Source organism: Indicator indicator, chromosome 9 (genome assembly GCF_027791375.1).
Source record: "Indicator indicator isolate 239-I01 chromosome 9, UM_Iind_1.1, whole genome shotgun sequence".
NCBI classification, from domain to species: Eukaryota; Metazoa; Chordata; class Aves; order Piciformes; family Indicatoridae; genus Indicator; species Indicator indicator.
This window is the reverse complement of record NC_072018.1, coordinates 9,013,062-9,038,806: the sequence shown is the minus strand read 5'-3', so window position 1 is coordinate 9,038,806 and position 25,745 is coordinate 9,013,062. Positions and strand designations below refer to the sequence as shown.

Genomic DNA, 25,745 nt, shown 5'->3' with positions numbered 1-25,745 from the left:
ATCTGTTTGCAATGAAAATTTTCCTGAAGAGATACAAACTCAGAAGCCACAAGAGTGATTTTCTTGACGCACTACTGTATATACGCTCTAGTCCATAATGGTAGTGGAACTGTACTTATTTTACAAAACATAGATAACATGAAAGCATATGGCTTAATTTGCTCCTTCCTGTTTGTTTATCCATGGAGGCATGACTGCATGTGGGGGGGATTGGCAAACATTTTTGACCTATGCAATTAGTAATTGCATGTGTCCACTTGTATCTTTGGATTGGTTCCTATGCAGATGGATTTGAAGCAGGTTTGGAATGATAAATTGCCTCCTGGATGCTGAGACCAAAACAAACCCAGCCTTTAAGCAGCTGGATAATCTGTTCTTGAAACAAACATACTTGTGTAACTGGTTTAACTAGTAACAGGCATGATACCAACGTGAGGCACTCCTGGGTGTACAGTTTTAATGCTACTTTAAGATACTAAAGTTCCCTAAGTTATGTAATACTTCCAAAACTGTAAGACTCAAGCAGATTATACTTCCTACTTATCCTGTCAGAGGGTATCTGTACTGTTGTTTTTTAGAAATAAAAAGGCTTCAAATGCCAAAAGCTAGTTCCTACTACCTCTGAGTTGCCCATAACTGGACAGATAGTCTCTAGACTGTCAAATGAGTAAAATTTGAGATACTGTTTTGGTTTTTTTTTTTATTCAGCTACTGATACCACTATTTTTTTCTTATTAAAAAAAATTAAAAGGAGAGACTGAATTTCTGCTTAACAGCACAAATTCTGTTTCATAGCAAACATCCTTTCATAGTGTCATAATATAATACAGCATTACTGCGGCATTAGCTTATTCTAAGGATTGCTCTGGAACAGTATAAAAGCTGGGATTTAGAAGTTATATTGTTGCTTTTATAGTTACAAGCGGATTGGATAGTCAGAGCTGCTGAAAGCCTGGGAAAAGCTGAAATTAAGGCACCTATCTTCAATCAGCATCTTTTTGTAGGTGTGATGCAGTCATTACTAGAGTGTTTTAAGACATGTTCTTAATTTTCTATGCTTGCAATTCTCATGTCTGATGTGTTATTTTGAAAAGTGGCAAGTATTCGATGTGCTAGGGCTGCTCACCTTTTCCCTTCACATTCCCGTTTTTGCATAGGGGGACATAAACTTGCATTTTAACTGAAAAAGTGGCGTCAGAGTTGTGCCTGTGGCATGAGGTACTGCTCAAAAGCCTGAGCTGGGCTGGCTGTAGGTGCAGCCAGCAGAGCTTGGCTTGCCGTCGCTCTGAGCTAGGGAGAATGAACGTGAGGAGTGAGACCACTAGAGGGAACCCTGTCTGTCGGGACCGAAGCGTGGGCGGAGGCCGGGCTGCGTCACCGGTTCGTGACGACGCGGGGGCGCAGTCTGGTGTCACGGCTGCGTCACGCAGAGGCGGGGAGAGTTCGACCTACTACCCCCGCGTTGCTAGGCTACTGGACGCCGGGCGAGAGGCGGCAGGGGGCGCTGCTGCCGCCGCTGCACTGCGACAAGGCGGGGCCGCCGGGGAACCACCGCAACACTGTCCGCGCGCCCGCATTCCCGCCTCGTGGCCATCCCATTGGCTCTCCCCGGAGGGAGGGGGCGGGGCCCCGCACTCGCCTCGCGCCGATTGGCCGTTGTCGCCCCCCTCAGGGCACTTACCGCCCGTGCAGTCTCCCTCACCCAGAGGGTGGGGCTGGGCGGTGCCGGCGTGTCAGAGTATTCGTCTCCCGCGCTTAGGGTACGGCAGGTGGGGACGGTGGCGGCCTGTGGGTCCTGCTGGGCTGAGGAGCTACGGCGTGGCACTGCCGAGGCCCTCTCAGCGGGAGCAGCCGTGCCGGGCGGGGCTAAGCCTGGGCGCTCCTCCGCCGGTCACCCGGCGCGCCGCTCGTTCCCTCAGGGTAGCGGCGCTACCGTCCCGCCGCCTGCCCCAGCGGCCCTTGCCTTCGAGGAGGAACCGCCACCGTTGCCCGTCCTTCCGAACCTTTGCCTGGGAACCAGCCAGGTAACCCCCGCCTTGCCCGGAGGAAGCTGAGAAAGCCTACTACCGTCACGAAGCGCCGGCGCTGGCGCTTTCCAGCCCCTCTGACCGACGAGGGGTGCCCGGCAGCGGCGGGTGCTGCTCCGGCGAGCGGAGTGAGGTAGCTGGCAGAGGTCCCCGCTGCTGAGGGCGGATCCCGCCAGGGCATTATTGCATGGGGAGTCTGCGTACGTTTGAAGGATCTTGCCCCGAAACCTAAGATGAGGGTTTTTTTTTTGTTGTTTTTGTTTTTTTGTTTGTTTGTTTTTTGTTTTGTTTTAATGATTTTATTTTATTTAAATGCATTTATTTTATTTTGCCTAGTATGTGGGTGAACTGCAATCAAAGTTGATGTTATTTCTTTCCTTACCTCATTCTGCACCATCCCACCATCTTTACCTTCCTGTAGGTTATGCATATGCAAGGGGACAGTAATCTTCGTTTTTAGATTGATTCTTTACTTTAAATAAATAAATCAATCAGTATTAAGGTGGTACCTTTCTGTAATTTAAACAAATTACTGTATAATGAAGTAAGCGTTTAAATCATATCAATTTTATGAAATATTAAAGTGTTAGGGATTCTTTGTACCACAATTTAGAATTCTAATTATTAATAAGAACGTTTATTGTCACCTATCTATATTATGCATATTAAATGACTTGGTCAGAAGTAAATAACTCTGAAACTTTTTCCTGCAGTTTCCATAGCTGAGGAAAGGATTAACTTGAGCTTTATGTGCAGTAACAAGCAGGAGAGAATCTGTAGACGTTTCCTTCTCTCTTAACAGTATAATTTAAGTATAGGCTTTATGTTACTCTTCTTACAGAGTACAGTGTTCTTGCGAGACAGAATCTTGTGTGTCTTTGACTATACTCTTGGCAGGATTTCCTAAAGGATAGAAAGTAAGATGTTAAAGATCTTGTATAGAGCCACAAAGAGAAGTCCTGTCTTTTTCCAGAATAGAAATAAAAAGGCTTAACTTCTGTACGCTTGTAATTAAGCGTGCTCCTTCATTGTCTTTGCAGCGAGAAGCTTACATTAAACTGTGTTTTTGCGTACAGAATCAGCAAAATAAATATATTTGAGAGCAAAGATTTCTTTCTCTCTGAATATGTCATTATGTTTTAGGGTACCTCTCATCCCTTCACGGTCCATAGTGCTGATGTGTACGTGAACTTGTTGGCAGCAAAGTACTAATTTTTTTTCCTCTAAAGTATAGGCTCTAACTAGTGCAATATAACTTTTTTGTTCTTTGATTACGTAGTATAATCATACCATGGAACTAGTTCTTAAGATGGTCATTTATGTAATATTGTCATTGCTGGTAATTTTACTTTCTTGAAGTGTATTTTATGGTGTAAGGCCAGAAGATTCCAATGCTCCATTTGATTCATGCAAATGGGTTTTTTTAAACCACCTGCTGTGTCTGTGTACAAGGTAGCGCAAGAAGTCAGCTTCATATTTTATAATCACTCAGGTTTGCTACTGGTGCTGATCTATTCTGGCTCAGTTATTTCTTTTCAGAACAGTAGATATGGTGGATATTCAGTGGCTTAAATATAATTCATACTGACATCTGTCTGGGCACTGACAGTGAGAGGTCTCCACTAGAATTACTGCAGTGACATAGTATATGATCAGGGCTAAGGACTGACTGTAGGCACTGATCTGCTTTTACCTCCTAGTCACATCTGTCTTAGTAGGAAAGTTTGGACTCTTATTGTCTGTGAGAGACCATTGTCCCTTAAAACCGGATCTTTGGCACGCTTTGTGGTGGGTTTCACATTTAGATAGAATTGCTAAAATGGTATGACATTTTCTATAGGACTTGTCTTTTGTTTGTAATTCTTGTGATACGTGAAACCTAGGGTAAACCTTGGGTTCAGGGCTTTTTTCTTTCTGATAGTTTCAGCTGCTCTGTTGTGAGAGTGAAAGCTTACTGTTACTTGCTATTGCGATTTCTGTTTCTATAAACAGAAAAAGTGCCGGAATAGCTTCTAGCATCAGTGCTATTTTGTATATTTTTAAAGTATATTTTATTTTAGAGAATGATGTAAAAGAAACATCTAGGTATAGTATACTTCTAGTAACAATTGATCAGCTAAATTTGTTACCACCTGAGTGTGTTTTCTCTGACATTCTCTGTAATCCTTTCTTTATAAGTCAAAATTCTGTGTGATTCTTAAGTTCAGTTATGTGATCTATTTAAGGTACTTCAGAAATGTGAATCCTTACCAAGCTCTTTGGCCATGCATTATTTGAATATGAAATCCTTGATTCATGCCAGCAGTTTTCTTCCAGCATAAGCTAAAACAGTACTTTGAAGGTTTACTGTGTTTCCTGGTGCTATACCTAAAATTCCTTTGGAAAAAAGGGAAAAAAGTCTAAATATAACACTTTTGTCAAATTAGGAGAGCTGCATTTTTAAGGCATTCACTGCTGACCTTATATGCTTTGTTCTAGTGTTCAACTTAAAAGCTGAGGGTTTTTGGAAGCTGGTAAATTCCAGCTTATCAGGAGTTAAGTGCCTTAGGATAATTTGAATGTCAGGTCTTCAGGATGAGAGCTGAATGACATCCAGACTTTTCCTGGCTCCAAGATATTGTTGATGGCCCTTAAGTTGGTGCCCTAGGTTAGCTTCTACGAAGTGGAAGTCAGGTGTGCAAAACAAATAGATAAAGAGGAAATCTAAATTGAGTAGAAGAAAGTTTGAGGGAGTAGATAAGTGTATTTGCATTTAAGTAAATTTAAATTGAAATGTCCCTCTATGGTTCAGTTTATTCTGAGATTGTGTGAGGCTTTTTGTTTTGTTTTGTTTTTTTATTGGAGGGCACAGTAGTGTGAATCCCTCCTGGAAAGAGACAACTCAAAGGAATGATGGGTAGTGCCTACTGCTGTTGAGTTGGTTTTAGTGTGGTTTGCACATCTGCTTCTCCCCCTAGGGTTTTGAGGATGCAGGTGTGAATGCATACATTTTGCTAAATAAATCATTAGTACTTAGCTGTAATGCTGCGGTAGACATATCCCACAGTGATTTACAGAGAGCTGCAGTTAAGGTAGCTCAAGTTTTAGCAAACTATGCAGTGAGACTTATTAATAACATTTTCTCTTCTAGGCTTAAGTAGCCAAAGATGAGTCACGGACTTTCAGAAAACAATAACTTTCCGTACGACAACAATCAAATGGTTTTGGATATGATCCTGTGTTCCTTAGTTGGTGTTCCTCAGCCTATCAACTGGGACAGTGTGGCAAGGCTAGTTCCAGGATATACATCCAAAGAGGTGATTTTACTAATAAAAGTATTTTTGTACTTTAAGCAGTATTTTATGAACAAGAAAATGTCTTTGGGGGAAGGAGGGACATTGAAGTTAAGGGATTTTTTTTTTCTGAAGTAATTTATACTTAATCAAAAATGTTAAATGAGTAGTAGATTAAAAATATATTTTTGTTTCTACAAAACCTGAGGACTGCAATTAAGAAATACCTTCTGCGCTTTGTTTCATTAGAACTGATACAGAATAGGCTCAAAAATTACTGGAAAGTACAAATTTAAGAAGAGAACTTTAAAAAATGCTAACGTATTTCAAATTACATAGTTAAGGTTTTGATTGGTAGGACAGCAGTACCCACTAGCCTCATGTAGGTTGTAGTACACTTACTAGCAAACACAATAACTTTCTATGGTTGTTACAGTTCCAAGGAAGTACGAGTGACAGATCTCCATTAGGTAGTTAAGAGTGCAGTTATGTTTATTTGGTCCTACAAGATGGGGATTTTGATGATAATAGAGTTGGAAGAACCTAGTATCTTTATATAATGAATCTTTCTGGATTGCTGAATTTCCTGGTGAAATGATTGAGTTTTTTAATAACTTCAATTTTTTCATTTCTGAGGGAAAACAAGCTAAGAGAGGAAAATGCCTCTAGCCCTTGTGATTCAGCAAAGCTGGAGAAAACAAGCCAGCAGTCTCACATGTACAGCTTTGCTGTTAGGCATCACTGTAACCTTGTATTTGGAACATAGAAGTGAATGATGGGGAGTAGAAGCTTCTGTTAAATGTTACATCCTTTCAAGTACTTGGCAAGGTTCTTGGGGCAGGGGGGTCTCTAGTGTTTACCTTTCAATTTGCAAGCAGTACAGTGCACATTAAACAATTACTAACATATCTGTGAGCTCTCATTAATTAAGATAAAATGATTGCTTAGTACATGTCTGATTACTCTGATTTAAAAGAACAAAGTGTGTCTCGTATGCAGAGTACCTCTTTAAGGCAGTAAAGTAAATGTCTGTCTCTGCTTTTCTGTATGTTGTAAATAGACTGATACAGTTACAAATTTGAGCTGCTATGTTAATATCAGAAGGATGTCGCTGTGTGCAGTTCTCCCAAAGGGGCAGGTGGCATGCATCAATGTCAGCTAGCTCAGTCCAAAAGAAGAAATAAAACCCTCTGCTTGAATGGAGCCTGACAAGCTGTGTCACAGTAGGATCACTTGCATAATTAAACAGACTTACTTGTATGTGTAAATTACCTGTGATTTGCTGAATCAAACATGTAATCATTACTGTATCAGTACAAATTTACAAAATGGAAAGACCTTCTGGTTTATCAAAACAAGAAATGGAAAGTTAATAGAATTGCAGTGGAAATCATCAGTCCCTTATGTCCAAATTAGAATGGAAGTCACAGAGTAAAAGAATGCTAATTATGAACTAATTACTAAAGCTACTTGTAACAATGTGTGACAATGTCTAGGGTAAAAGAATTAGTTACAAAATTACAATTTAAACTTTTCCCATAACTTTCTTTTTCTGAAGATTTGGCTTAAAATCACAGGGTTTAGGGAAATAACAATTGAAAGAGGTTCTAGCTTTTTTTCTGTTAAGAGTATTTAATTATGGTAAATCTTACTTATGCATGTACTTTTCTGATACCACTAACTAAATGGGAAGCATTACAAGTTTAATATCATTAATTATTCCCATACAGAAGATATGAAATACAATATCCATCTCAAATTATAGTTAAGCATGTACTGAAGGCTACTGCTTCATTGTCCTATCATTTAATCTTGTGACAGTGTGCAAAAAGGTTTGATGAACTAAAAAGCAGTGGAAGTTCACCTGTTGACAACCAATATAATCCCCTGATGGCCGCTGGTGTGAGTCCTGTGGAGACTTTAGCTACGTACATCAAATCCTCCTTGCTCGATACACAGAGAGAGTTTCAGGAGCCTGCTATAGGGCAGGATTCCATTACTATAACTGGTAGGTTTTTAGTCATTCTGAAATATGTTGGCTTTTGTTATAATTAGTATGTGCATGCTTTTCTGTCCTGAGTGGTAAGTCCACACAGGTATAGTAGTTGTCCAAGTAGTAGTTTAAGAATTGATATTTATTCAGATATTTTTAACATCTTGTCTTTTCAAAAGTCATAAATCCTTACTCTGAATCCTCTGTTTTGGAGCTTTGGTGGGAAGAGGAATTACTTTCCTGCTTTGTATTCCCCGTGCTGTACTGTTAAACCTACAGTCTCTTGCAGTCATATTAAGCTGTATTATTAAAATAATGAGAAAGTTTTGTGTAGTAAAGCTGCAGAGGCTGATCCCTTGAGGGCAGACCCTCATCTCCCTGCTGGAAGGCCTGTGGTTGCCATGCTGCTCAATGGCAAGCTAGTTGCATAGGAGTTGGAGCATAGCATAACTACTTTTTGATGCAAGACAGTCTGGCAATGGCATATAATATCAGTTGTCTCCCAGTAATAATTTGGCATAAGAGGACCAGTCCTAATAGTTGTGAGTCACAGCACAATTAAATATATTTCACATTTCCTTGAGTACTTCTCTTACAAGCAGTTGTAACTAACAGTATGATAGTTATTCTCTGGTTTTCATTGTAGGCTGAGATATTCTCAGTGTCTTGTAGGACCTGGCAAGTGTATTGCATGAGAAATTTCCTTCAGTAATGAGTAAACAACTTCTGTGTTAATTTTTAAGAGGTGCTTAAACAGTGTTCTCTGTTACAATGCCCTTCACAGTGCTGCAGCTTTCTAGTCACTGTTTTCTGTGTGGAAGAAAACCTTTTCTGGAGAAAGAATAGAATGCTTTTAATAAGTCTAGTCAAGAGATGTTTTAAAACTGTATATGAATTATCTAAATGAAAATGCTTCCAATTAGTGTTCAGTTGTGTACTGATGTGGAATAAATACTTCTTACACCTACAGGTGGCTACTTACAAGATTAGTAGCTTCCTAGGAGGCAGTTAAAAAGCTAACTCTGCTTATAGAACTCTTTAGACAATTACTGCATGTTTTCTCTTTAACAATGTAATGCATGTAATGAGTGTTAATGCAGTTGAGTACCCTAATGTTTCCTATGACCAGATCCTAGCCCAAGATTTTTGTTTGCCTTGCAACTTTGGTAAATAGTTTTTCCTTCTTTACATGTCATTTGTTGATATGAAATTAGGATCATTAATCTTTTTCTCACAGACTTGACTGAACTTACTGTCTTAATATTTGTGAGGTACTTGTGTATTTCAGAAATGGGGATATGAGAAAAGCCTACTTGTAAATGTTTTTCTTGTTTAATTACTTCCTAGCAGAATTGTTCACATCTAGTTATTGTTAGGATCAAGAATATGGGGCCTGCTTGGATCTGTAGGCATGAGTAACAGCAAGAAAAAGCAGTCAGACCGAATTAATTTTGGCTGGATTATAAAAGCTTATGTATTACTTGCTAATTATAAGACAAACTGCTGTTCAGTCCCTGTGAATGCTTGTTACGGCAGTAGACAAGGGCATAACTACTGTCTTCTGACCAGTAAGGAGCTTCCAGATCATTTTTGCTATTAGTCTATCTTTCGCTATTTAGCCAAAAGATGAGAGGTCTGTCTTAGTTCTCTTCAGAAGGGTACAGCCTATTACAGGACATGAGAAGGGAGAAGATGCTTCTGGAACTCTTCTAGAAATCTGAGAGTAAGGAGTAATCATGGAAAATCGCACCTTACGGGTTTTCATCACTGGAAAACAGATATATGCCCTTCCGTTAATTAAAAAAGATGATAATCTTTCTGATTTACAGGGAACATTACTGAAGTTTCAGATTGCAGTAATCAATTTATCAGTCAGAAAAGGTATTCAATGTCTGAATGTTGGTGTCATTTTAACCCTAGAATCAGAACTTTCTGGATTTGGTGACCAGAACTCCTGGACTTCACTGGATTTTTTTTTTTTTGTCCAGCTTCCACTGTTTAAAGTGCGTTTGTGAAGATAACCTCTTTGAACTAAAGTGCAGCTGACCTTTATTCCTGGAGTAAGCTGCATGATGTAGCTCTAGAATGAGATACATTTCATAGTCTGCTTTCTTTGAGGACTGTTTCATATAAACTGCTGCTTTAAGCTATGCTGAAGTTTGAGAAACTCAGCAAAAACACATCTTAAGAAACTTCTGTGCTTCTGTTTGGAAGCAATGCATTTCCAAAGCTAACAGATTAAGAAGTGGAATTGGTTTCAAGTTCTTATGTCCTGGCAGCAAAGCTTCCTGAAAACAGAGGTTTTGATGGGAAAGAGTCTCAAGACCCACATCCTACAAAACACACAAGGAGAACTAAAGGAACAGATTGCGTCCCACAAGGAAATGCTGAAGATCTGCATGAATCTTATTGCTCTATATTGAGACAGGACCAATACAGGTCTGCAGCCAAGTGTCAAGGCAACCCAGCAATACTGCTTGTCTGAGTTGCCAATGCATGGCATTCAGAGCAAGAATTTGGATTATCAAATAGCCCTTATGGCATCTTCAGTTGTGTTTCCAAGATGCTAAAGAGCAAAAGGTCAGACTTTCTTTTGTTCTAATGCAGCCTTTTCTCCTTACATTTAAGGAAGGCCCAGCACAACCTCCACAAGGAATTGTCCTTCAGAGTCTGAAAAGGGTCCTGTACATAAAGGTGAAGAAAGCACTGATGAAAGTCAGGGGTAAGAAAATCTTTGTGTGTTTTGTTTAGGAGATTATAGAACTGACAGAAAGCTGTCTAAATTGCTCGTACTTTTCTACTGTCAGAAAGAAAACTGCTGGGAACATCCTAATAAATGCTGTAAGGAATTTTTATACCTTACATTGATGCAGAAATACTAGGGGTGGGTTTGAGAATTTCTTATGAGAAACAGGGATATAAAACTGTCCATAGTGTTCCTCTGAGTGATTCATCACTGCTGTGGTGAGAATGGGAAACATAACCTGTTTTTAAACAGAAATGAAACAAGATTGATGATCAATATCATTTTAATGAAAAAAAAAATGTTCTGTGAACATAGATTTGTCTTATGTAAAAGCGAGGGGGGGGAGGAATAAATAAGTGCATATGAATGATTTTACTATGAATTCAAAGAGCCATGCACATTGCTTTTTCATACTATCACATCCCTGTTTTCTAAGTACATGTAATGCGGGTGTTTGGAACTAGTGGGGTAACTGTCTTTCTGTAGAGACAGCATTTACTGATTCTTGCTTTGACCTTTTCTTAAGAAATAGACATTTTAATATAAAATCAAACTACTTTAAATGCCACATGAATATTGCTATTGTATGCTGTTATTGTCCTTGATGTCTCAGTAATTTAGGCGTATCTATCTGCCTGGTTTTTAAAGACAATGGAAAAGGGGAAACAAGTTCTCTATGTAGTTCAGGTATTATCCCATGGTTACTGAAGCTAGAAATCTTTCTTCAATCCCTCAACAATTAAGATGCACTGATTTTTCTGTCAGAGGATACGCATCTCTGTTCTTCATCTTACAATGTTATCTTAAAATAGTTTCTATCAAGAGTTTTGTATTAATGGTTAAAAACCACATTTTTTTTCTCCTTCTGTTAATAAAAACCTGTTAGTGCCATCAGTGTTGCACTGTGTGATCCAGATTTTGAGATAAACTCTTTGATGATTGTTTTTTGTTTTCTAATCTATTTATGGTCCTAATTTGCTTTTTGGCTTGTTTGCTTTTTGAGGCCAAATATGGTGATCCACGTCTGTGATGAAGCAAAAAACCTCAAAGAAGATTTTGTGTGTCCTCGAGACCTTTTGGTTTCAGAAATGAAATACTTTGCTGAATATCTGTCAGTGGATGCGCAGCGCTGGGAAGAGGTGGACATCTCAGTGCATTGTGATGTTCACATCTTTGACTGGTTGATGAGATATGTTAAAAGGAATACTAAAGATTCTGAAGCTAATGAAATGCCCATTTTAGGTAAAAGAAAATCTTAAGATAATTTGCTGTATGTTCATTTTGTTCTCTGTTAGTGGAAGATTAACGTTTCTGATTTAGTTCAGCCCCAACTGCTTTGTTTGTAACTGTTGCACTGAAGCATATAATTTGTTAGAAAAATGTTGCAAGAGAGATCTTCTGGTCAGGATAGCAGCAGATGTCTCCCATGTGTCAACACTGATAGTTTTGAGGAAACGTTGTGGTAGCTGGTGCAATTGAAAAGGGCTAATATATTTTGGGATTTGGTGTTTTGAATTAAGATTCTTCAGCTCTCTTCTGAACAAGAGCAGAGCAGTAGTTTTAAAATACTGATGATTATGGGGGTTTGATTTGATTCTCCTCTGCTACCCATCAGTGCAATTGAAGTGTTTTCTAAAATTTTAGTGCAATCTGGTACAATGGTAGAACTTACGCCTTTATGAACTTGAGGCAAGATTTTTATTTTTTGAGTCTTCACTGCCATCTTTAGAAATATAAACAAACCAAGAGAATAACTTGCAATGCAAAGTTTATGTTAAGCAAAATCTCAGCGGGGTATGATGGCTGTGGATAACAGTTAATCTTGTGTAATTGTTTAGTCTCTGTATCCCTACGAAACTATTGTTTTTCAGTGTTTATCAATTCCAGATTGTTATAATTCTACTCTGGCCACCTAAATGATGAAGTTTTGTTTCTTAAGATGGAAAATGTTCTATGTATAAGAAAGACAATGCAATGAATGGTTGATTACTAAAATTGTACTTAAAACAGCTACTTGTGTGAAAAAAAATAATTTTCTCATGTTGTCTTTTAGAACCATCAAATGTCATATCAATTCTTATTTCTTCTGAGTTTTTGAAGATGGATTCATTAGTAAGTATTAAGAAAGAAAGATAATCTGCCATAAGGGCACAGTTAATTACCAGATGTCTAACAGCAATGTTTATTATGCTTTGACTGTTACAAAAACAGATGATACAGTGAGGAGGTTTTGAGATTTTTGCCACCTTTCCTATGCAATAGGGTAATCTCGTATTTGCAAATCTCAATGCAAGAAAACTTACTCTACATCATTTTTAAATGTGATAGTGGGATCTTGAATTTGCCTTCTGATTGCTGGAGGCGTATCAGTATCTGACTTCTGATAGGTTTTATCAAAAAGTGCTATGAAGTCAATGAATACCTTCTGTTTTATATCCTTTTTATATGAATGACACTTCTGCAACTTAAGATCTGGTTCCTCAGCTCTGTATAAGGAATATCTACTGACCTGTTTGTTAAAATATTTGTCAAAAGTTCTGTCATGGGGGTGACCCACAATTCAATACACTACTATGTATAATGTGTATTGTGGTTCTGTTTTCACTAGCAGTTGGAACGTACCACTTGTTGAAACATTTGTGGAGTTGTTTTATGGTCTTTAGAAAGCTTTTGGAGGAGGCCAAACTAACTCGGAGCCATGTTAATTCAGAATCTCCTTTACACAAATCTGAGACTTGTTTTATTTCTAAGCTGAACTGAAATAGTTTTCCAAAACATTATGGTTTTAAAAAAATAAAGATCTTGAAGCAAATAGTACACCTCTTAGAGATACTTCTATTTAGAATTCCTTAACATTTTTAATGTTTCTGTTTTTCCTAGGTAGAAAAATGTATTCATTATTGTCACAAAAATATGAACGCTATTGTAGCCACACCATGTAACATGAATTGTATTAATGCTAATCTTGTTACACATATTGCTGATCTCTTCACACACAATGAAGTAGAAGAGTTGAAGGACAAGAGAGACAAATTTAAGAGGTAATTGTAATACACTACTGAAGTGCTGTGAGGCTTTCTGTTTGTTTTTCAGAACAGCTAAGATATTGTGAGTGTTGAAGTGCTAGATCCACAATTTGTATTCTCATATAATGCATCTTTAACACATAATATCATGAAGTTCCTTCAGAATTTTATAATAAAATATGAGCAAAAGGGAAGATACTTTTATAGGAAACGACCAAAAGAAAAGGCCATAGTAGGAGTGTGGCATGGACAAACTATTCATGAAGCCTCACATGGGAGCCAGGATTAGAGTAAGGAACCTTTTCTGGGATAACGTGCTCCTAAAATTCATAGAGAATGGTTTGGCTCCAATGTCCTGTGAATTCTGAAGTTTAGATGTAGAATTTAGGGTGGCTGTAAGGGTGAATAGTTATGATGGAATACTATTTTATATGTAAGCTCTCCAACTTAGAGCCAGTTATTGGAGGGCAGACTGACAGACAAGCAAGGTGCAAGTGCAAGTAAGAGAGGATTTTAATCAATATAGATGAAGGCATTATAACTTTTAGAATTAAAGATAAGTGTAATTTCACAGAAGGATTCATTAAAGAAAGGCCTTATAGTTAAGGTAAGGCCAGCAACATAATAAAGGAAAAAAAAAAATTATGGTATCTCTTTCCTCATATCTGTGTAAAATTAAGAGACGACCCATTCAGGAACCAGCTGTCAAAAAAAGATTAAAGAAAAATTGTATTAAAAGTTAGATTCAAAGAGAAATATGGACACTTTGCTTATCAGAATATAATTGTTAGTCTCACTATACATAAAAGAATTTCCAGTTTTTTTCTAATGTTTGAGCTGTGTTGCTGTTATTAATAGTAAACTTTTCTGCAAGAAGATTGAGAGGCTGTTTGATCCAGAGTATGTAAACCCAGATTCTCAAGGAAATGCAGCGACATTATACAGGTATGGTCTCTTTAAATAAGTACTTCAGCTGCTGGGACTGTCCCTGTGTATTGATCCTTACTCAAGTACTTCCTTCATTTCTTTCTTTCTTCTTTTTATATTCTAGATGTTGTTTGTGTAAAAAGCTGCTAACTAAAGAAACTGAGAGAAGAATTCCATGTGTACCAGGAAAAATCAACATAGATCAACACGGCAATATTGTCTATATTCATATAAGGTAGTGGGGATAGATACATACATATATATATATATATATATATATAAAAAAATGTTATTTAACTGCATGAATTTTGGGGTGATTTTTACAAAATACTTCATGTTTAGGCATGATTAGATACTTGCATTATAAAATGAAGTCACAGAGTTACGAAGAGCAGTATGAAGCATCTCAACTTCTTATTCAGCAGTGGTGCTGCTGAATGGAAATGGAAAAGCTACAGCCACAATTACTGGGAGAGTTATTTTGGGTGGTACTGCCTTAAATAGAAGATACTCAGCTAATTCTTTTAATCAGGGGGTTTTAAGATATGTAGTTGATGCCAAACTAAATTAAAGGCTGTGTATTACAAGGCTTGTAACTGAATAGATAGATCCACCTCTACCAGCAAAGAAATGTGAGAGTATTTCCTAGGCTGACTTTATACTGACAAATCAAATACTTAGCATGCTTAAAGACTACTATAAATAAACTTTGCCAGCTGTTTTTCTGTTCTCAAGTCATTTGTCAGAGGAGTCTCCAGGACCTGTTCCATATGCATGCCTGATGCATTTGGCAAAGACATTTAACTCAGTTCTGTCTGATCCATGATTCTGTTTGATCCATGTTTGTGAACAGCTGGATTCTCTTCTTAATGAAGATCAATCTGTGATCAGCTGCAGTTTGCACCCTCCCCACATGCCCCCTTCAATGAAGATGAGGGGGAAATTTAATACGGTAGACCTTTCTCATCAGATTTGTTTTGTTCAGAACACAGTTCAATATTAGTTCCCAAGGCATCACGTCTAGTGATACCTCCCACCAGAAATCTAAAGTGTCAATAAAACTCGTATTCAGTCGAAATAGAAGCAAATCTTGTGACCCTGACCTAACCTATTAGGATCATTGGTGATTAGCCATGTAAAACTCATTAATTGTATTACTTCACTTAAGATGATTGTATGTAGCGGCTATGCAATTCCTAATGTATAAATGTGGAGGGTTTTAAAGTTACTCAAAGGATTATTTAGGTTCTAATTATTTGCCTTGTTGTACTTGCGATTGCTTTTGTACACAGAACCTATTTACTGTTCCTTAGGTGAAGTGATGCTGGCCACTAATGAATTTGGGCTTATAAGCTAATACAAGCCTATCTTTAATGATTTAAAAATAGGTTTATATTTATGGTCCTCTAGTGGTGCCTAGAACTAAATTCCAGTAGGAAGTACTACTGTCTCAGTCTGTGTTAGTTGTGTGTGTATATAATAAAAACCAGTTCGGGCTGGTTAACTGTGGTCCAGGGCTTAAAATCGTGGGCAAAACATTATCTGCTCTTTCTGAAGAAAACATGCACCAGTGTAAGTTGCATATTCTTTTTTGAATTCTGAAGAAGCATGTGTTGTTTTATCACTAGGAAGGAACAAAGTCTGTATTTTTAAGATGAGAATTCTCAGGTACACATACTCATCAAAAAATAATTGCCATTGTGTCACAGATATATAGAAACATGGTATGTTTGCTTTAACAATAAAGCAAGCAGAATGGCAGTACTTCAATTCTCTTGTGCAACATTACTTCAAAAACAGAAAACTGCAATGTAACTGAACTTGTTTGCGTGTGCATATTTTGACATTTTTCTACTCTGTCTTGGTTTTCATCTTGTTTTGTAATTCTGATTTCTAAAAGGCTTTATGTTTATCTTAGTTTATGCAGTATATAGAGCTTGAGATGAATCAAGCTGTAATTCTTCATGATTAAAAAGTGTAGGATGTTATGAAAGAATATAGGCTTCTCTGTCTGGTCTGAATTTAATAATGCCTGTTCCGTGTTTTATCCTTCCTGTTCTAAACTCTTCTGTAGGCTTTTTACCAGTGGAATGTTTGGTGTTCTGCTCCTTCTGATGGTACGGTCAAGATGGAGTTATGACTCTATGCAACCTGACCTTTTGCTTTTTCAGAGACAAAACCTGGGAAGTCCACGAGTACTTAATTGGCCTTCATGAGGAACTGAAATCTTGGCGGGATGTTTATTGGCGTCTTTGGGGGACTGTCAATTGGTTGACCTGCTCCAGATGTAACCAAGTTAGTATACTTTCACTTGTTTGTCTTTAGATAGCTTGTTGTGGATGACAAGATAGGGAAATATTTGGCAATAAAGCTTGGTATACATTTTTTATAGTCCAAAATGCTGCCTTCCATAGGTCATCTCACCTCTTATTGTCTCTCTTTTTATTCTAATGTAGTCTTTCCTGTGTACTGAATTCTCCCATTGCCAGTACCACTCGCAGCCAGTTCTTTATCCAGGTGTAGCAAGTGCTCTGGGCTCAGCTGGGACAGGAGTGTATCCCTGTTGTAACCACAAAGTACTTCGATTTGATCCTACAACCCTCCCAAAGGTACTTCAATACTAGCTCACTTTTAAAAGAGCTGAAGGCATGGGGGATAGGAGGGTAGGGTAGGGGATGTGTAACAGTGTGTTATGATAATAGGCCTTGTCCAAAATAAGTATTGTAAATTGTTTCAGTGTCCCAAGGCAGACTTGGGCCTTGAGACACAACACTTGAAAAGCTGAACTTCTGTCACTGTATCTACTGCAATCAGTTCTTCCAGTAAATCAGGTATTTGATCTCTTGTGTATATTTCAGGGCTGTCAAGTGAGGGATCACATGGTAGATGTACCCTCAAGCAATGAAGATGGGGATGTTTTGCAGTCTCAAACTACTAAAACATTGAATGATCTGCTTCATCATAGAGATATTATTGTTGTTCCTTTCACTAAGGATGAGAATAGGTAAGAACATTGTATTGTTGCTGAAATAATTTATCCTTCAACACTTAACACGTGTACACATTACATTTGATTTCCTTACCATTTAAAAGGAGACATAGGATTTTTAAAGGTAACTTAGTTTTGATTGATTAGTTGGAAATTGGGAAGAGAAGAACAAATACTTTTTCCTTTTACATTTCAAGCAGGCATTAATTCATCCTCCATTTGCTTTCACTCCTATTGTCTTCTCTCTTGGTATGCGATGAGTAAAGAGAGACTGATTCTAAAGTTATGAAATAAAAAATATTTTAATTTCACATCTTTCTCTTTAAGTGATTCTGGTATTGGGCTCTGTGATGAAAAAGGCATCGAATGTGATGTGGTTGTAGAACCAAATACACTGTGGGGTCCCAAAACTGGAGAAATCAATGCTGTGAGTGATAATGTTTTTCCCCTTTTTTCTGACAATGAGGATTCTCACAAGGATGCTTTCAATAATTCATTAGACAACTTTTAATAAAAAACATAAGTTGTTGGAGGAAGAATTGCATTGCTAAGCATTGCAGGATGATAGCATAGGCACAAAATATCTTGTTGGTGAAAAGACAAAAATGTTCCCATGTCTGCTGGAAATTTTTCTGTATATCAGAAGTAAATCCCCATGTCCGTGCTTTCCATCCCATTTTTAAACTGTTGATATTTAAGAATCCAGTCTTACTTTGAAGTTTGTTGTTGCAGATACTTAAATAATTGTTGCCTTTTTTTTGTCTGTTGATGTATCTGAATATGCCCACATGACCTCTGCAAGTCCATAAATGAAGAACAGTAACTTAGGTTGTGTTTTGGGCTATTTTTGTTCTCCCCATCTGTCTTGTTTGGGTTTTGGGGTTGTGTTCTTTGTGGGGGTGGGAAGAGTGGGGGTGTGTTAGTTTTGTTTGTGTAGTTTCTTTTTTTCCTAAGATGTGAAAGAATTTGATTCCCAGGACTATGATGCATATATGTTGGTCTGTGCGTGTCAGGTTGGGAAATCATTTCTAAGGCAAGTTTAAGGAGACTGTTTATAATCCGAACTCTGTCTTAAAGAGAGCTTTCATGCAGAGATATTTTGCACCCATTGTGGAACTTCTGGTAACTCAGCAGTCCTTACAGTACCACAATGCTGCTGATTCTGTGGGAATTTCAGACAGTGTCAGAAGCTCTCCTGTGATAAATCCAAGAGGCTATTAAATTTGGACTCTACCAGATTGTTATGGAGTTTAGGAGTTCCCTCTCCTAGACTGTGGTTTGTTGTTTTGTTTGGTTTTTTTTGTTGTTAAAACGAACCCTAAATATTTTAAGGGCTAAGATTAGGCATCTTAAAACACAGATCTGAATTCACTGCATTTAATGGGTTACTGGCTCACAACTTGTTCAAGGTTAGTGATTCCACTGAAGTACATAGTTAAAGATGGCAGTAGGCATTCTAGGACTTAGCAGTGTAGGTTGCTTTAGTATAGCATACCACTCCTATTTTTAGAATTACACTAATTTTTATATTGTTGTTACTTTAATTTGTGCCTTTTTCTCTCTCTCACTGACTGCAGTTTATTTCTCTGAAGAACTGGACTTTACAGCTGGTCAGTAAAATATTTTCTTCATAATCCTACATATTTGCTCTTCTGCCTTAGCAGAGAACTACCTTTGATTTTTGCCTTATTTTCTAATTAACTTGGCTGAAAACGTGTTTTCTTACATTTACTCCAATTTAGAGGTTGTACTATAGCAGCCCTTTTTACAGAAAACTAGAAAGAAGGGTGAAACACTACTTTGGCCTGAAGGAAAATTCTGAAATTCCTTTTAAAATGTCTTCAAATTATGACAAAAAATGGACCAGGAATGCATATGTCCGTTCTTAGTAGTTCGTTGGGCTAACAGACAGACATGTGTAAATCATCAAAATCAGAGTTTAAGTGTCTGTCTCTTTGATGGCTTGATTGAGATGCTTCGTGTTGTCTTCATGTTGCTGCTTCATTGCGAAAAGCTTTTATCAGTGTTGAGAGCCTTGCCAAGTCTTCTTCCAGTAGCATGTGATGTCACAAGATTTACTGCTTTTGTATGTAAATTCTAAAAAGCAGCACTTCACCCTTGTTGCTCTTGAGAATCTGTTCCTAGTGTTCTATACTAAGACTGTTCTTCTTGCAAAAACATGATTCCTAAACTTTTTGAATTAGTAGTCCATGTTAGGCTTCATAATTTCTCATGGATTACAAGGTACTTGCTATCTCTTACTTTAAAAGGAGGAGTGTGTGTGCACGTGTGTTCAAACAATGTAAACATCACATTCCTTAATATTTTCATTATTCTGTGCTGATCGGTTAGGAACTCTTCCTTGTGACCTTATCTGTTGCAATATTGGAGCCCACAGATTATGATGATGTACAAGATGGATGGAGAAAAAAAATAATTTGGGCATTAGGATGAGTTCATTAAAAAAGCCAGAGCAACTTGCAATACATTATTATCGCATGTATCCCCGGTGTACATAATCTGTAGTGCATTACACTATGCATACTATGTGGTATTTAATTACTGAGCAGCTCAGTAATTTCAGACAGTTTGCAAGATACAGCAAGCCTCAATAGAACCATTGGTAAACTTGTAGTTTCCTGTGTTTTATGATTATGTGGCTGGCTCAGACATTTGTTGCCATTTTATTAGTAATTAGAGAAATAATCTAGCCAGCAATACTCTGGGTCTTAAATGCTGAATCATACAGCAATGCAATCTTCTGTATTTCTTCTCATCCTCCAAGCAGGGCCAGTTTCAGGGTTAGATACATTTTCGAAGCTATTTGACTTCACTCAGGCTCACATCCAGCCAAATCTTGATTATCTACAAAGATTGTACAGCCTCTCTAAGCAACATCTTGCAATGTTTGGCCACTGGGAAGAAGCGTAAATAAAACCATTTATCAAAACATTTGAAGCAAAGGTTCAAAATTACTTTCTCAGCACTTGAGAATCACGTTCTCAGACCTAGCTGTGCAGACTGTTACATCACTATCGTATGGAGCTTCGTTTGAAGTCAGCTCCTTAAAGACAGATTTAATGTATTGTTTAACAGGAATCAAACCTCACATATAATCTGTGGCCTTCTCTTCCTGTTGTTTACCTTCTCCTCCTGTTGTTTAGAAACAGCAGTCATTGTTATCTGAAGAAGAGGAGTACACCACTGGCTCAGAGGTCACTGAGGATGAAGTAGGAGATGAAGAAGAAGTATGCAGGAAACCAGGTATAAGTCTCTACAGTTGTCCTCCCTTGGATTTAGACAGAGATTCAAGGCAGCAGAATTCTTCTGTAAACAAATTTTAAACATTAGGCACTCTCAGAATAAAAACTGTTACTTGAATTTTATTTCTAGCTTTTTGTTTAGAAACACTGCTCAGTTTCATCAAAAGTTACTGGAAAAATAAGGAAAGCTGCAACTGCTGATGTCTGAGACGTTCTCCGAGTTCATCAAGGGTGTATTTTTCAGGAAAGGCTATAGATAATTCTTGGAAGACAAGACAGTATCTAGATGACTATTTTTTGCATGTTTTTTTTGCATAACATTTTTCTGGTTACATATTGGAACAACTGGCAAATGAAGCTAGAATTGTCTGCATGGTCTAAGAATATTTTTGTTCTGTTTTTTTTTGTGTGTGTTTGTGGGTTTTTTTTTAAATGTAAGAAGGGGTTTAGGAGCACAGAAAGCCAAAGAACTGCCTCTCTTTTTTACCTTACTAATGAGAAATGTGAATTTCAAATTTGTTTGGTCTGGTATAACGCAGAGCACGTTATTTTGAAGTAGTTTACTTAAAGATGTCTCTTATACATGCCCTTTTAATTTTGCAACAGAAAAGTTGTGCTGTTAAATGTAACCACTCTGCGTTTTAAATATGTACTTGAGTTCCTGTATGCTTCTCAGAGAAAAGCATTTTGAGTAATTGTGCCTGCAATGCTAACAGAAGGAAAACAGCCTCTTATTTTGCTCTCTAAAGGAACAGAGTGAGGGAAAAATCCTTTGTAGCTATGTATTTGAGAAATTCCAAGTATTAGTGATGGTATAAGTAGATGTTGCTTCAATTAGCAGGGAGAAAGGAGAAATTAAAGAAATCCTACAAGCACCCAAAGAAAGTGGTTTCTTCACCTAGTGTTCAGAAAAAGGAGAAGCCATCTGATAAGGTAAAATCAGAGCTGTGTAGTCAGCTTCTCTAGGCTGAATGATGAGGAATTCTCTTAAATTTTGCACTTGATCTTGGAACAAGCCTTTTTTTCTTTCTTTCATAGTCAAGTTCCCGAGATGCATCTCCATTCATGTAAGTAATTCCAAAGCTCTTGAGAACATATTCTAGAATATCTTTTAGTAAACTGTTACTGATAACCATGCCATGCATCTTTCTTTTCTAACCAGTGTGAGTATGCAGCAGAACAAATGGGATGCCTCCAGATCACTAAGATTCAACCAAGATGCTCAAAGAGAAGATGGTCTGTTCTTGCATGAGTTTAGCTTTCATAAAATTAATATTGTGCAAGGAAAAGTATTCTTTCATATGAGAAATGGCTAATTTTCTTCAAATCTAGCTACTTAGAAACCTTTAGGTTGAATTAATTTCAGATATATCACTGGGGGTTTGGGTGGCTGTTTTTATAGTTCCTCTGCATTTGGAAAAGAACAGAGTTCAAGTAGGTTAATGGTAAGTAACCAGCTGTACCCAAGCCACACAGCAATCTCAGGCTCTTCCAAACAGTACAAAAATACTCATACAGCTAGGAACAACTTTTGAAAACGTTGGCTTAGGATTTCATTGGTATTTATTATCAATCTCATCTATTCTACAAGAGGAAAAAATGTTTGTGGTAGGAAAATGGAAAGAATATCCACCGTATAAACTACAGATTGTAGTCTTGCACCCATTGAAAAGTGGCAGCATTTGGCTTACTATGTTGGGAATTATTGGAAGAGAGTTCAAAGTTTGTGGGAGAAAGAAGAGAAATGCATTATAAGCATATGTTAGCATGGTTTGCATGTTTATTTGGAGCATCAACACATAACCTACAGAGATTATAGTTATGTCAGCTGTTGACTATAAGTATGTAAATTTTTTCCTGCATTCCTGTGCTATTTGTTGTCTGTACAGATAAACAGAGAAAAACATTTGATTCTGTCTTTTTCCCAGTCTGGGAAATACTCAGAATTGTGTTTGTTTGTTCTACCTGTTTTAATGTCTCCTGAGACGCTTGTGCATTTTTGCCATTTTGAAAACATCTGGCTCAAAATCATTCCCATAGATTTTAATCTCTGTGTCAAGCCTCAGGCTGATTCTGATATCTGCCAAGAACACTGCCAAAGCCATATTGTGTCAGGATCTAGGATCTTGGTTGCTCAAGAGCTTTATGTGAGCTGAAAAGAAAGGTACTTTTACAAATAGAGAATCATTAAAGTGTTCATCTAATTCTTCTCTCTTTGTACTCAGTAGCAAGTAAAATGTCTGTTCTAAATATTGTTTCTTATTTCTGACAGATCAGAGAAGAATGTCTGAAATTACAGGGCACTTAATAAAAATGAGGCTGGGAGACCTTGATCGAATCAAGTCAAAAGACAGCAAAGAAGTAAGATTTGTGCAGTCACAATGTAGTGTTCACAGAATTGAAGTGAGCCTTGGTAACAAAAATATGTAGCACAAATTAAAATACGTTCTATCAAATACTTTAGCTAATAAACTGAATTTTATCAGTCTTCATGTTGTTCCAATCATGATCTTGGGGGGAAGGTAGTTTATGGTGTTTAAAAAGTGGTTATGGGCAACAGGATCAATTTAAAAGGTTGTAGTAATGAAACAAAGTATGCTATAGGTTTTCCTGAGTGTTAGTGATTTTTATGGAAAGTCACTGATTAAATTGTAATAATGTCAACACTTTTTTTTTTCTGCATTCCAGTATGCTGGAGGCATTTATTCTAGACTTGAAGCTCAGATAAAGGCCTCAGTGCAGGTCAGTGCACGACAAAACAGTGCTGAGAAGAATGCTAGGTAAGATGCTAAAATAAAAGAAGAAAGCAGAATGTGGATTTGGGGGATGGATGGTCTTTGTGTATGCCTTGTTTCATACAGTGTTTTACATTAGACATTCCTTTCAGCAGGTTAGCCATATATGATGTGAAAGCTGAATTTGTCAAATTAGCATTAAGAGAAGGAAACTTTTCTTCCCATGCTGGAAGAAATGCTTTACAGCTTCTGGAAGGCTGGATGCTGCCCCACTATAATGTAGATATCAGTCCCTTCTCCCAAGTAACAAGTGATAGGAGAGGAGGAAATGGCCTCAAGTTGTGCCAGAGGAGGTTTAGATTGGGCATTAGTAAGAATTTCTTCACTGAAAGGATTGTCAAGCCCTAGAACAGGCTGCTCTGGGAAGTGGTGGAGTCACCATTCCTAGAGGTGTGTAAAACACTTTTAGATGTGGTGCTAAAGGACGTGGTTTAGTGGTGACTTGACGGTGATGGCTTAATGGTTGTACTCAGACGATCTTAAAAGTCTTTTCCAACCTAAATGCTTCCATAATGTTCTGTGAAATTATGAGTAATTGGAAGAGTGTTAGCCTAGATTCTTTAGCCTATTCTTTGGCCTCCTTTCAAAACCCCACACCAGAAAAAAAAAAAAACACACCAAACCTACATACTGTCTTCTGTGGATAAACCAAAATATGAATGGCACATCATGTGCAGTAGTAGAGCCTAAAATGGGCCATAATTTGGACAACAGGTAAGCCCCTTGAGCCCAAGTTTATGATGGAGTTGCTGAACAGCATTGAAAGGACAGACTGGAAGCTTCAAATACATTGTCAGGAATTTCTCACAGCTCTTCTATCAAAACAAATGCATTTGACTTTCTGGTGAATTAATGGTTTCAGAAGACGATATTTGATGTCACAGTTCTATCAGCTGTGGGCCTTTGTAGGAATATTGAGTCCACCATTAGTAACTTTGCAGACAGCACCAAGTTGGGAGCAGGTGTTGATCTGTTAAAGGGTAGGAGGGCTCTGCAGAGGGAGCTTGACAGACTGGATGGATGGGCAGAGTCCAACATGATGACATTTAACAAGTCCAAGTGCCGGGTACTGTACTTTGGCCACAACAACCCCATGCAGAGCTACAGGCTGGGGTCGGAGTGGCTGGAGAGCAGCCAGACAGAAAGGGACCTGGGGGTGCTGGTTGACAGCAGCTGAACATGAGCCAGCAGTGCGCCCAGGTGGCCAAGAGAGCCAATGGCATCCTGGCCTGCATCAGGAATAGTATGGCCAGCAGGAGCAGGGAAGTCATTCTGCCCCTGTACTCAGCTCTGGTTAGGCCACACCTTGAGTACTGTGTTCAGTTCTGGGCTCCTCAATTTAAGAAAGATATTGAGGCACTTGAAAGTGTCCAGAGAAGGGCAACGAGGCTGGGGAGAGACCTCGAGCACAAACCCTCTGAGGAGAGGCGGAGGGAGCTGGGGTTGTTTAGCCTGGAGAAGAGGAAACTCAGGAGTGACCTTATTGCTCTCTACAACTACCTGAAAGGAGGTTGTAGATAGGTGGAGGTTGGTCTCTTCTCCCAGGCAACCAGCACCAGAACAAGAGGACGCAGTCTCAAGCTGTGCCAGAGGAAGTTTAGGCTCGAGGTGAGGAGAAAGTTCTTCACAGAGTGATCTGCCATTGGAATGTGCTGCCCAGGGAGGTGGTGGAGTCACTGTCATTGAAGGTGTTCAAAAAAGGATTGGATGTGGCACTTGAAGACGTGGTTTAGTTAGTCTTAAGGTGCTGGGTGATAGGTTGGACTTGATGATCTCTGAAGTCTTTTCCAGCCTCGTTGATTCTATGAATATATAGTTTGTTGGTACAGATATCTTGGCAGAAAGGCAACTTTCTCAATAATAGATTTTGAGATTTTTTTTTTCCTTCTCTCAAAAGGCAATTTAACATGAAAGTAATTTCAAAGAAATACTGTACTAGAGAGCTGACTGGACAGTAATTCAAAAATTCTAGCAATAATAGCCTATGTATGTGTCTTACGTTTTTATTCCAGGTCAAAATCCCGTTTTGCTCAAGGCCGTCCAACATAAGAACTCCTGAAAGAACTTTAGCCAGAATTCATTACTGCATCCTGAAACTGTACTGCACTCTGACATATGGAGAATGCACAACTCTGAAAGCTTTCCAGTGACTTATATATTACTTTAAGCCTTGTAAATTATTTTGTGTGATAAATTAATGCAAATCCAATAAGGTCTGTACTTATTTTAATTGTAAATATGCTATTTCTTAAATAGAATTGCTTTTTTAGGCTGTTGCATTAAGTTGCATAGAAAATATTGCATAAATCTACACAGTTAAATTATCAGACTAACTTTATTTATGGAGGAAGGCATAAGTATGCCTTTCAGTATGTTAGAGATACAGAAAAGGAAAAAGCAAGACTACTGAATTCTGAATACTGTCAGCAGCATTAATACAAGTTGCCTCGTGTGTTTATTTTGTGTAGTATTTGATGGTACATTTTTAGGTCAGTCCTGTGGGGATTTGCTTTTAAGGTCTATGACAAATACCTGTGACCTAGACTAGTTTAAGCAACATTTTAATGCAGCTCTGAGTCTTCCTTCTGTATATTGCACAACTCGCATTTGTATGAAGGTGGGTAGCAGGTAGAGGCTAGACCTCCAAAGATTGTATAAATGCCATGATGATGCAATGCTGCATCTTGCACATGAAATGCTTGCTTTA

The 25,745-nt window shown here is 38.0% G+C and overlaps 1 protein-coding gene across 1 annotated transcript; it reads left to right on the top strand.

The window, feature by feature from the left end:
- The first annotated feature begins 5,173 nt into the window (after window positions 1-5,173).
- On the top strand, window positions 5,174-25,087 carry SANBR (SANT and BTB domain regulator of CSR). Its single transcript, XM_054383632.1, has 20 exons — window positions 5,174-5,323; window positions 7,121-7,307; window positions 9,921-10,014; window positions 11,042-11,280; window positions 12,092-12,150; window positions 12,919-13,079; window positions 13,923-14,009; window positions 14,116-14,226; window positions 16,163-16,286; window positions 16,448-16,600; window positions 16,850-16,995; window positions 17,308-17,407; window positions 18,558-18,590; window positions 20,145-20,244; window positions 21,085-21,176; window positions 21,282-21,310; window positions 21,406-21,479; window positions 22,516-22,604; window positions 22,932-23,023; window positions 25,051-25,087. The coding sequence occupies exons 1-20, from the start codon at window positions 5,174-5,176 to the stop codon at window positions 25,085-25,087; spliced, it is 2,157 nt and encodes a 718-aa protein (XP_054239607.1).
- Window positions 25,088-25,745: the final 658 nt, after the last annotated feature.